The sequence below is a fragment of the Colius striatus genome, chromosome 4, assembly GCF_028858725.1.
Source record: "Colius striatus isolate bColStr4 chromosome 4, bColStr4.1.hap1, whole genome shotgun sequence".
Taxonomy (NCBI): domain Eukaryota; kingdom Metazoa; phylum Chordata; class Aves; order Coliiformes; family Coliidae; genus Colius; species Colius striatus.
The window spans coordinates 75,807,407-75,819,541 of NC_084762.1; the positions used below are offsets into that span (position 1 = coordinate 75,807,407).

The window sequence follows — 12,135 nt, forward strand, 5'->3', positions numbered from 1 at the left end:
CTTTGAATGATTTACTGCAGCAGCAAAAAGCAGCTGTGTACTATTTCTTAATCTTTTTTGACATCATCCTTAGACAGTATTTCTTAAACCTCATTAAGAGAAACATTCTCTTCTAGCATTGATCTGGTAATAGCTAACAGCAGCAGTACTTTAGAAAATGTACTTAAGGGTTAAGCAGTGTTTTCTTCTAAAATCACTAACAACCTAAATTTACGTATATCCCCAAAGAGTTAAAACTATCAGCAGGTAATGGCTACTGGAACTTGAAGGCACAATAAAAATACAAAGGTAAAACTTAAGGCCCAGCCTGTTGGCCTAAGAGTTATGTATCTGTTTCCCAGGCATACCTTCATTTTGCAAAGCACTGTGTAAGACAGAAAGGCAGATTGCGTTACCCTGATAGCGGTAAACAAGAGCGAACACAGACACGATACACTCTTGTGAGGGGTTGGATGGCATCAGCATCCATATGGAAAAGAACAATGACTAAAGTTCAGGAACAGCCTTAAAAAACAGAGGAAGAAACGGTCACAATGATGTCTGGTGAAAAGTCACTCAAGCATTTGCTCTAATTAGTGCTATACTGTATCATATGCAGCGTAACAGCTACTGCACACACAGGAGATTTATCAGGCCAGCCCTATCTGGAGCATCTTTCTTGCTGCCAAAGTGTGGGTAAGTAAATACTCATCAGAACTCAAACTTTAATGAAAAAGTCTGCAGCTCTGGCATCTTTGGAGTCACAAACTGATCAGGACAGAGTACATACAGCTTCTGATACCTTCACAGTAGGCAAAGTGTGCAACCTCCCCCCCTCCAAAAACAAGAAGAAACGTAAAAAGACGTGTGCAGTGTGTTGTAGACGTTAGTGTGTGTCCCAAGAGACAGGCTGCATTTTAGATGGCTCAAAAGTCAACAAAGTAATACCTTCATTAGCAGAGTCAAAAAAACAGCTGAGGTTCTAAAAGGCTTTATAACAGAGGTTAAAAATATCCTGGGAAAGATAAAGTTAGGTATAAGTACACCATTGGATGAGGAAGGAAAGAAAATAAAAGATAAGATTTACAAATAAGTAATTAACAGCACTTCTGACTTCAGTCAAAACTGAACTGAACAAAACATGTTAAGAAGTTGAAGTATTCAGAGGACTTAGATGGTATTCCAGTTGGCAACAGCCCATTACTCTTTTCCTAGGATGCTCCAGCAATCAGCTGCACCAGTGTGGACCATGAGTATTGCTCTTTGAGAACTAAAAGAGCACAGAAAAGAGTCACATCAGTGAGACAAGCACTAGGAATTTAAAAAGAAGGGGCCTCTGTCAGTCAACCTAAACCTGGAAAAAGGCTGGAATAATTTTTATAAAATCCTATTGGTAAACACGTAAGGAAATTAACCCAGCAACCGCCAGCCAACACACATCTGTCAGGAACAAAGCACAACCTACTCCACAATAACCCACTTCCTTCTTTGTGGAAACCAGCCTGGTGGGCATAGACACCCCCCGCCCAAATCTGCCTGTTGCTGTAAAGGCCTTTGACACTGTCACGCTGCAAAGTTGTCACAGGTGAAATATGGGGCTCCAAACCATACTGACCTTGAGGAGAATCACAGCAGTACAGCAATTACCAAAGGCTTACTGGGAACCCAAGAAGACTCTCAAGCAGGGTCCTGCAAGACTTTGCCTGGGATCTCTCCCATTCGGTGTCTTCATGAACCAACTCAAGACTATAAAGACTACAAGACTTCTCCACAATATCGTACTTGGATAAACTGCAAACAGCCCAGGAGATGGGCCTAGAATGATAGTATCTTGACAAGTTTGGTCAGAGATCCACTAGAGACAGCTACATATCCATTAAATATGGCACAGGGACTAGTGGTACCGAAATAGATCTGGGATGTCTGCAGATAAGGACCTGCACACGAGTCAACGTGGTGCTGCTGCAAAAAGGCAAACATAATTCCACGCTGGGTTAACAGCACTCATCTATGCGAGCACCAGAACAGAACTATTCCAGCTACTCTGCACCAGCCTCAGACAGCACTTTGGGTCACATTTGGGACCATATGATTGAAAAGCAGCCAAACCGGACAGGCATCCAAAGAGCACTGACAATAGCTAGACTGAGAAGACACGACCTTATGAAGAGTGGGTTTACTAAAAAGAGACTAGAAGGACGACATGACAGCAGTGTTTGAATGAGGGCACTACTCATCACATCTATTGTCAGTAAGAACAGCAAGTAATTGACTTGACTTGCAGAGATAAACTCTTGTTGTGACAACTCTCCAGTTATACGGTTCAGCAGTGGTACTCACTGCTTGCAAGGTCACGAGATCCCTGTTGCTGGAAGCTTCCAAGAGCTAGAGAAATGCTTGCCACCTAGTCTTGGCAGACTTGACCCAACCTCAGAGCAAGGAGATGGGCTTCACAACTTAAGACCTCCAGCATTTAGTAATGGTTTGCACCCCGTTTGCTATTTTGTAGCAGTTCTGACGAGTGAATACACAGATGTGTTTGCTCTGCCATCCAAGCGCCGTATGGACCCTCACGTTCCATGTTTTTCAGAGCAAAGCTGTGCCGTGCTTCCTGAAAAAGCTAAGACATTGCTTGAACAGATTCCTGTCAGTAACAGCGTTCAAACAGCTACAGGTCCCCCCTTTCCCAAAACCCCCAATGCTAAAAGCCACATAAGAGAATCATAAAATATATGCCCAACTGATTGCACCTTTGAGAGCTACAGAGATAACTCAGCTCCCTCAGTTCCTACTATGCCCTATCCATATATAAACCGTAACACAATACACATTAAAAAATTTCTCAATGATTTTCAACCAAGACAGCAACATCCCCCAGACAGAAGCTGATCCTCTCCCACTGTCTGGACCAGAGCAACACCACCGATCATGCTACAAAATATGGAAAATCACATACTGAATATCAGCCCAAAGCTGAGATTTGGGACTGAATTCAAAGTCCATTGTGAAATCTGTAATGTTCCAAATAGCTAAATCAAAGACCCCCAAATTATACTCAGCAGAATGGGGCTGAAACACAAGCTGACCTTTACTTTGTGGGTTCTGCAGGACTAATTGAGTTTACTGGTCAGAACTTCTGAAGACCACGTTTCTAGTAAACCCAAATGCTTCCCAACTTGTTTGTGTGAAAATGGGAAACAAAACAGACTTGGGAGCCTACATTTGTTGATAAAAGAAATTCCACCTATTAGCTCTTCTTACCAAGATGGGAAGAGTTCAATATAGTTTACAGAAATGTTACAAACTCCTTCATTACTCCGTGGTTTGCAAGGAGCCCGTGGTCATTAGCTTTACTAGAGCTGAGCCGTTTTCAGTTCAACATCAAATAACTAAAAGTGATAAGTCTCCAAGGTTGCACCAGACAGAGCCAACCATTTCCTTAAGGCTATACAACAACTATCTTCAACTTCGATCTCCGATTTTCCACACAGCTTTTTGAGAGCAAGAAACCAGAGATCCTTAGAGACAGGAAAAGTACAGAAACCAGCCTGAGTGACACAAACTGCAGAAGTGTTGATTACTCAGTAGTCCCTGAGCTGGCCTCATCATAATCACACGTGCCAACTTTTATTCTGGGATCTAAAGTGAGATGTTTCCAGAACATTTTAAGTACTGCTTAAAATGCGATTTGAGGTGCCACTTGAGGAGATTCCCAGAAGTGAGAATCCCAAATCACTTTGTAAAGTTGCTCCACCAGTACCCATGGTAGCTGATGCCCTGTGACACAGCAAGAATCGTTTACCTAAATGTCATCTCTACACAAAGATAAACCTTTCTCAAGGGATTTCTCACAGGAAACTTCCCATGCCTATTTTCCTTTCTTGTAAAGGTACAAAGATTCAGGATCCAGGACTGCTCACAGCCAGATTAATTTTGTAAATGCAGTAATACTTGTTTCTAAAAGCAGGCAGGAAATATGACATTTTGCATTTTAGTTTTTTAATTCTCTTTAATCAGACACATTACAACACACAACTGTGTCTTTAGCTTGGTAACAGGGTACCCATCCTTCTGAACGGGAAGAGATGAGGGAGAACTCCTAGTCCTTCCTCTGACCTATCAGGTACAAGAAGCATTGCAGATGTTCTAAATGAGGACGATTCCCACATTTAGCATAGCATTATAAAGCCTTTACAACAATTCAGTCCCAGCTTTCATTTACTTCTGTCATTGAGACTGCAGCTACTGCAGCTAGGGATCTTACTGAACCCAGGATCACCTTGCCTTCTAATACATTAAAAACCCATCGTTTAATAGGGCATTTTCAACATAAAGTTTTGAAAACACAATTCCAACTGAAGTTAACCATCCCACTAGTGATGCAGCTTTCCAGCTCTTCAATGCTCAGCAAGAGAGATTGCTTATGAAACAAAATCTTTTTATTTAATGCTACAGCAATCTGAATTGAAGGAATAGAACACATACTTCACTTCAGGACCAGGCTACAGGGACATATCCCAGGACATTTTCCAAAGTAAAACCAGATTACCAAATACCAATTCTGTGCAAGAAACATCTTTATCCATTTGCACTCAGCGCATTTTTAGACAAACCGTGGCATCAGAACATTTCAGTACCTTTCCCTCACACAGCACAAAGGTTGAGAGTGGATTTCTTGCCTCGTGGGAGCCAGTTTGACAGGATATATGTATCAATAACATTAAACAAAAATAAAAGAAGCGTTACATTCTGATGTCAGGTGTACAAGTGCAGTAGTGGACTACTCTCTGAGGAGAATGACATGATCTATAAAAGTGGTAACACAGGCTACCCTGGAGTGACTATAATACAGAGAAACTTCATGCCAAAGGAAGTATTTACAGAAATACTGTCACAGCAAAGAGGACAGGAAGCTAGTCTCACAGAAGTAGTTCAATAAAGAGCAAATGAGTGGACAAAGACAAAGGCTTTGACTTTATATAATAAAATACCAAGTGCATTCTTTTAAGTGAATGAGTCTTTGAGACTATGGTCCTAGATTTCAGGAAGCCATTTGAAGGTCAGATGTACAGTCGTGCTGTGCAACAAGGGTTACTCAGACTGCCAGAATTTTTAACATCTCTTGTAACCTCAGTGCAACCCTGGTATTGCTTCTTACTGCAAGGGCAAAACTAAAACTCTTAAATAAGCCCCCACCACATGCTGAACGTGGGATTTTGAACAGCAGACCTTCTAGCACAGCTGAGATGTTTCTCCACGACTTCTGCGCTGTACATCTGGGATTAGAACTGTGCCCAGAACACTTTAAGGGTAATTATGTTTAGCTGCTCAAACGTTCTTGCCCAGAGTTATTATCCAGCTTTTTCTTGTCAACGCAACTTTAATCACATCCAATTTCTTAAGGTAGCCACATTAGTTACTTTGGCTCCTTTCCAACAGGCTTATTTCAAGCTGGTTGTGAGGAAGGGCTATTAATAGCTGGCTATTTTGCATTTATCTTGAGGAGTTGGTTCTGAAATAACCAGACACATTTGAGGGGTAACACTGGTGGCTGACTGCTCAAAATATCATTAAAAAAAATCTTTTCAAATGAATTTTTCAACTAGGTGAGCAGAGCTGTTTTAACCAAAATACTTGCAAGCATTCAAGCCAGTGTATTCAGAAGCATTCAATCCTGCCACCTCTCAGCTTCCTCAGCCATCTACCAAATGTAACGGGCAACAAGCACAACCAGCATCTCTCCAGTGCATGACTTCTGCCAATATGCTCCCTCGCACTAAGGGAATTCCTGCGGCAGTGGCCTGCAGCATTAGAGTCCCATACATGGGGCAAAAATGCTGAAGGAAGCCTAACAATTCCCCTGGTGCAGCTTTCAGGGAGTCTGCTGCACCTTGAGCCCACAATTGGACCGCTGGGGACTGGGCTCATGCAGGCAGCACACCCAACAGGGTCTGAGCAGCTTCCCTTCTCACTTAGGATTCATTTACTGTAATGTACATTACTTTCAGTGGAATGATACTGCTCGTGTTTTGGCAGGATGGGGAAAATTCCACTTTGTCTTTTTTATTATAAGGCAGATAATGCAGAAAGTTGAAACAGAATTTCTACAAGGATTTAATCTGTGATATTGTAAAATCAAAGTACTACTTTATTAAATGAGTTATTTTACACAATATGAACATCAATATAATTACAATTGTAAAAAATTTTTTTTTATAACAAGTATGGACTGATTTTTCAAGATTTCCAAATAGGGCACAACTGTACATTTACACAGAATTGTCTTTGCATGAAGCCCAAGAGGGAACAGCATAAAAATATGAATGTTTCTGTAGCCCCTTCATTTTTGCTGATCAACAGTTTTAGAAAAGCAGCTGCAGGTTTGTTATGTAAGGTCTGACAGTAGAAGAGTCAATAGGTGCCATGATTTCACCTATAAAAAACAAGAATAACTCAGTTAAGCTGAACCCACTACACAATGCTGCTTACTTTCGTGTGAATGAAGTACTGTAATACTGCTTTTTACCTCATCCCAGCCTTTTATTAGAAGCACTTTTAGTTACAGCCTAACAACTGACTATTGGGAAATCTCTTCTACAGTTAACACAGAGGTTAAGTCTTGTATTTGAATGCAGAAAAATCTGCATTCGCTTGCATAGCTTCAGAAACAAAAAGGCTCAGTTGCTGGATGGACACTAAACATCTATTCCCACTACATGTTTTGTAGCAACGGACAGATTGCATTTATTGTATTTATTTTGTTCAAAGCCAAACTAACATTTTAAAGCAACACCTAAATAATAACTTTATTCCTACAACTCTAAGGAAGACCGCTTGAAATAACATTAATCCCTTTTAAAACAATGTCCATGCACAGTGAACTGCCACAGTCATTTCACCTATGTAAGAATTAGCTTGTTTCTTTTGTGTAACAGCTCAGTGGTGCAACTTCAGCCTACAGTTCATTTTCATAACGGAAACAAAGCAAGTTTTATGTCCCAGTTGGTGGTGGCAAAAAACCCCAATTCATAATATAGCTCAGACAATCATTCAAAAATTAAAGTAATGACCTGTAGACAACTTTATGCCTGAACATCAGCCAGTTCTGGAGGAAGAGGAGTCTTAGGATGCTTGCTTTCAAAGTGCTGTTTGAAGGTCTTGGGATCCGGCATTTGTGTCTGATTAAAGAGAGACATTGAACTTTATGCACAATACAAGAGATAAATCATACTACAAAACCTGTTCCCCCTACATTTCATTTTCTTTTCCCTGAAGTTGTCTCCTCAATGACACTACTCTAGTGACAGAACCAGCAGTAATCTAGCTGCAGATTTAGAAGTACTTAACCTCAGATTTTCCTAGAGGTGCTTTTAAGCACTTGTATCCCACGGTTTCAGGACGTTCCTCAATGGTATTGTTCTTGCTAGAAATCTCCCTACAGATCTTACTCTTCACATGCTGGTTTGGTGGGAGACCTACCTCCTTCCCATCTTCTTGTTTCAACAGTTATCCTGAAAATATCCTGAAATCTTTACGAAAGCTGTTTGTTTATCAATAGGCAAATGGGTTATGTGGCATAGCTTGTGCCAAGTAGAGAATCAGTCTCAGACCACTGCTACTACACAGCTGCAGGCATCAACTGCACAAAGTGATTACTGCTATAGCCCCATTTCACAAGAAGAGGACCTTGTTACAAGTACTCAAGTGAAGAGTCCTTAATTTAAGGCATTCGATCTGAATCTATTCTGGGACTGACCATTTAAGTGAAAATGGTACGTTTATCCTGCAGCTCCAAAACAAACACATTCAGAAAAATCAGCCAGAAGGAAAGTACAATCTGGTGAGTGCTTTGGTCAAGTACTTTATCCCAGGAGAAATTACTGTGTATCAAACTTACACTAAAGCTTTTGGTACCGCAACTTCTCCTTTCCACCTTAACACATACCACCAGAGATTCTAAGGCGGACAGTTCTATCACAAAGAAAAGATGTTTCCATTTGGATATTAAACAGGAAGTGATCTCACACCTTTTACATTCTATGCCTCATACTAAGACCACATGCAGATCCCAGCAAGTCAAAGGGCAAGACAACTACCCAAATCATATCTGTATGTGACCTCTCGGACTTTCCTGTATCTCAATTATCAGTACAGCTGGGTAATCTATAAGCAAGCCACATAACAGATGCAAATGCTTATAGCAATGAGGTAGACAGCCACTTTGGAAGTCTTTCAGTTTTCACTATACAATCTTCTAAAAATTCTGCTTTAGGCTGCAAGACAGACCTGCCTATGATAGTATTTTGTCTTTAGTTCCTCTTACCCTACAGACAGTGCAGGTATATATCAAGGCAGCCTTGGCTGCAGCCTTCTGATCATGTCCTTGTTTCTTCTTTTGCTCAGCTTGCTTTTTGGCATTTTTCTGCTGTGACTGAATCTTCTGCTGTCCACGAGCCATGTCTACAAACAAAAAAGAAAACATTTAGTCTACAAATGTGAGAAACTACTGCTGCTAGCTGATTCAGAAGCCATAGTCATATGAGCATAATGCAGCCATGTGGTCTGTTCACAAGGCCTACAACTCCCATAATTCATGTACAACAGACATCTGTTCAAGGTCTTTACTATGTAAAGACATTCTAGTATCAGTCTTAAAATACACACCAGAATTATTAGGCTATTCTAAGGTTTCTTTCTCTATGAAACTGCAAAGTCTACTTTCAAAAAGTGTTTCCAATAGTCAGAATCATTAAAGTTACCTTTATAGTTAATAGAAACTTATTCTCTATTTCCACAAGTACAATAAAATGTAGGGCTTTTCTTGTTCTCCTTTAAAAAAAAAATCCCAAACAAAAAAGAGTTTACAACTCAACCTTTACTTCTGGAACTTGAAATAGGTTTGAAGAAAGGCAAATTCAAGTGCTACCCAAGCTGTATAGCTGTCTTCTAGTGTACAGGCACTGGAGGCATAGTGAGTGGCGATGGGGTTGGGAACAACAAGAACAATTGGCCATCCCTCTATAATCACCACTGTTGTTACAGGTGGCCATTCTCTTTTATTTTTAGCTGACTTTACACAGAGATACTTCTTAAAAAGAAGCCAAATCGCCCCTATCGGAAGATGTTACTCTACATATACAGAAGCATAAAGGAAGCAAATGCAACTGCCATGTGCCATTAGAAGGTCCACCACAAGGAGAAACAAGATACAAAAATCCCATTTCTGGGAGCAGCAAAGCAGCCCACTAGGAAACCTGGTTCAGCTGGCAGTCCATCCCCAGAGCTGACAGCAGGCAGGATCTGGGCATGCCAATACCATAGGCTTCAGAGTTGGGTCAGAGAGCCTAGCAGCCCGCTTTCTGCTAGCGCCTTTCTCACAGCCCCTCATGACCCACACACAATCCAGTTGTGCTGCTCTCACAGAAGCACAAACAAGCTTGGGATGTCCATCTTTTTCAAAGACAACCAGTAAAATCTAATATTCCCAGTAGGCTGGCTGGTCGGTCATTGCCACACTACGTAAACCTGGGCTGTCAGTTTGGTAGTCGTAGGACACATTGCGTGGCTCCCATAGGCCTGCCATGCAGTCTTTCCCACAAGGACAAGCGGCCTTCTACTGCAGCAGGGAGAAAGGCCTACCCAAACAAAGGCTGGCCTCCAGCAGATACACCTGATAAGCCCTTAAAACCATGATGAAAATGAAGTTTCTATGAAATATCAACAACATTTGAGAACTCACTACTAGTGCAAGAATGCAGCATCATAGTAACACCGAGTAAAAGATGGTCCCAAGACTCAGAACAGCTCTTTCGGATTGAGAGACACCTCTCAGGCCAGGGTGCAGTTCTTTCACAAAGAAACCACCACCTCTGCAGAAATGGTACACTACATCTTCAGTGGTCTTGCCTCTTCCTCCCCTCAGTTTCTCTAAGGAATTTAGAAATCTATATAAAGTCTAATCAAATGCAAGAACACACAAATTCTATTGGCAAACAAAGACAGACATGTGGCATTCAACAGCTTCCATAAGACACAGCATTGAATGATGATAAGACCAAACATATCAGTCAGTATTTCACTGTATGCCATAGTCACTCCAAAACATCCTAGGCAAGGCCTCACACTGTTTAGGTACAGCACAGCCCAACAAGAGCACCCAATTCCCAATAAAGAATAGAAATTAAAAAACAACAACCCAAACCACAAAAAGTAAGAAGAGAAATTGCCAACAGCTTTGCATACACTAGAAGGTACTCTATGTTTTATTTTGGCTTTATTTTACTAACATTACAGTAATCCTCCAGAAGTCAGGGTGCTCCTGATAGAAAAATAATCAGATGTATTAAAAACCAAGTGTTTTTTTATAAAGTGTTTGTACATTCCTTTGTATTGTAGTGCCTTGATAGATGCTTGTTAAGGAGTACATTGCAACAGCCTGTGTGTATTTGGCAACTGCTGCTTTTAGTTAAGACACAAGCGAGAACAAAAACATCCACTTAAAAACATCAACCTCCATCTGATGCCCAAGACCAAAACCCCAAGAGTTTAAACATTGCAAGTTGCATTAATACAGCTGAAACACAAAGAAGGAAGTCTCAGTTATTGGAAAATATAAGATTCTTTGGACTGTGAGTATTCTAAGACGAGACAAAAACAATCTCAAAGCTCATTTGTAAGAACGATGACTTTTCATCTAGAAGATCAAATCCGTATTTCAGTTACACAACACAGACAGGCCAAGTACTGCTCTCCCTACCAAGCACACCCTCAAGAGTCCAGCAAACCGGCCCACTGCTCTGAAATAAAAATGCGTGAGCACACAGGAAGCCGAACACCAGGGCAAACCTCGCTGCCAGACTCAACAGCGGCAGCACGACCATTGCGGGGCAGCGAGGCTGAAGCCCGCAGTACGTTAATCCCTCATGCAGGGTCATTTCCTTCTGTGCAACCAGACCTTGAGCGGGGAGTTTCAAGTCCTAAAACTGGACGCCGACAGCGGCTTCCTCTGTCATTTGCAGAGACAAACAGCAGCTAGAAGTGCCCTGGCTTCCCCAGCCAGGTAGCGAAGGGCTTGGGCCGGAGGAGCAGCGCGCTCGGCCTCCGCCCGGCAACGCGACGAGGGAAGCCTCCGGACCGGGCCCAACCCGAGGCGCGGAGGGGCAGGGAGACCGCAGTTCCCCGGGCAAGGCCTCGCTGGGCGGCCGCAGCCCCGCCGGCCCCTCCGCCTGCCCCACGGAAGGAAGCGAAGCGGGCCCCGGTGGCGGGGAGGCGGCCCGCAGCAGGCCGGGCGCGCCTCGCTCGCTGGGCCGCCCTCTTCCCTCCAGGGCCGGGCCAGGCCTGCTCCGCCGCGCCACAACCCCACCCACTCCGCGACCCTCACCCCGGCGCGGCGCTCACCCGGGCTGAGGGTCGGGCCTGGGAGCCTGGCGAGCGGGTGCAGAAGGCTCCACGCAGCCCCGCAGCAGCCGCCGCCGCCTGCCCGAGACGAGGAGGAGGAGAAGGAGGAGGACGCGGAGCGCGGCACTGAGCAGGCGCGGCCCCGCCCCGGCGCCCGCGCGGCGCGGCGCGGCGCAGCCCCAGCAGCGCATGGCCATGCCCGCTCGTTACATAAAGCGGATGGGGGGGCGCCCCCGCTGCGCTCAGCTTGGTGGGGCTGGGCTGGGCTCGGCTGGCGCTTCCCATCCCGGGCGGGGAGGGCTGCCTGGCCTCGGCGCGGGCGGGCTGAGCTAGCTGTGGCCCTGCTCTTGCTTTGGGGCTGCCTTGCTGGGCCAGAGACCCAGTAGCCCCCAGTCTTGTGGGGAGTGTGGTGCCGGGAAAGTGCCGCCGGGAAGGAGAAGGCTGCGGTGGCAGCGATGGCTGGCCCGCTGCGGCAAGGCGCGCTGCGCTGCCCGCCTGGTTCGTGAGGCTCCTGGGCCTGGCAGAGCCCTGGGAAGCCGCAGGTAGATTTCGAACGCTGTCCTTGGGCTGCAGGCCGGCGGGGCCGTCGGGCGCGCCCGCCCTCAGCGCATCGTCCCTCCGCCCAGCTCCTCCCGGCAGGACTCGGTCTCTGCCACATTCCTCTTCGCTTAACGTACAGCGCTGCCTAAAAATAGTTACTGTTCCTCTGCAGTGGGATCCAGAAAAATGGCTCCGGAGAGGCTGTAGGGAAGGGGCTGG

General features: G+C 44.3%; 1 protein-coding gene across 1 annotated transcript; it reads right to left on the reverse strand.

The window, feature by feature from the left end:
• Positions 1-3,968: 3,968 nt before the first annotated feature.
• ZNF706 (zinc finger protein 706) lies at positions 3,969-11,486 on the reverse strand. The gene is made up of 4 exons (XM_061995731.1): positions 11,377-11,486; positions 8,303-8,439; positions 7,050-7,157; positions 3,969-6,412 (listed from the first exon to the last, which is right to left on the reverse strand). Exons 2-3 carry the CDS (start codon positions 8,435-8,437, stop codon positions 7,062-7,064), a joined length of 231 nt encoding a protein of 76 aa, XP_061851715.1. The 5' UTR covers positions 8,438-8,439; positions 11,377-11,486; the 3' UTR covers positions 3,969-6,412; positions 7,050-7,061.
• Between the last annotated feature and the right edge of the window lie 649 nt (positions 11,487-12,135).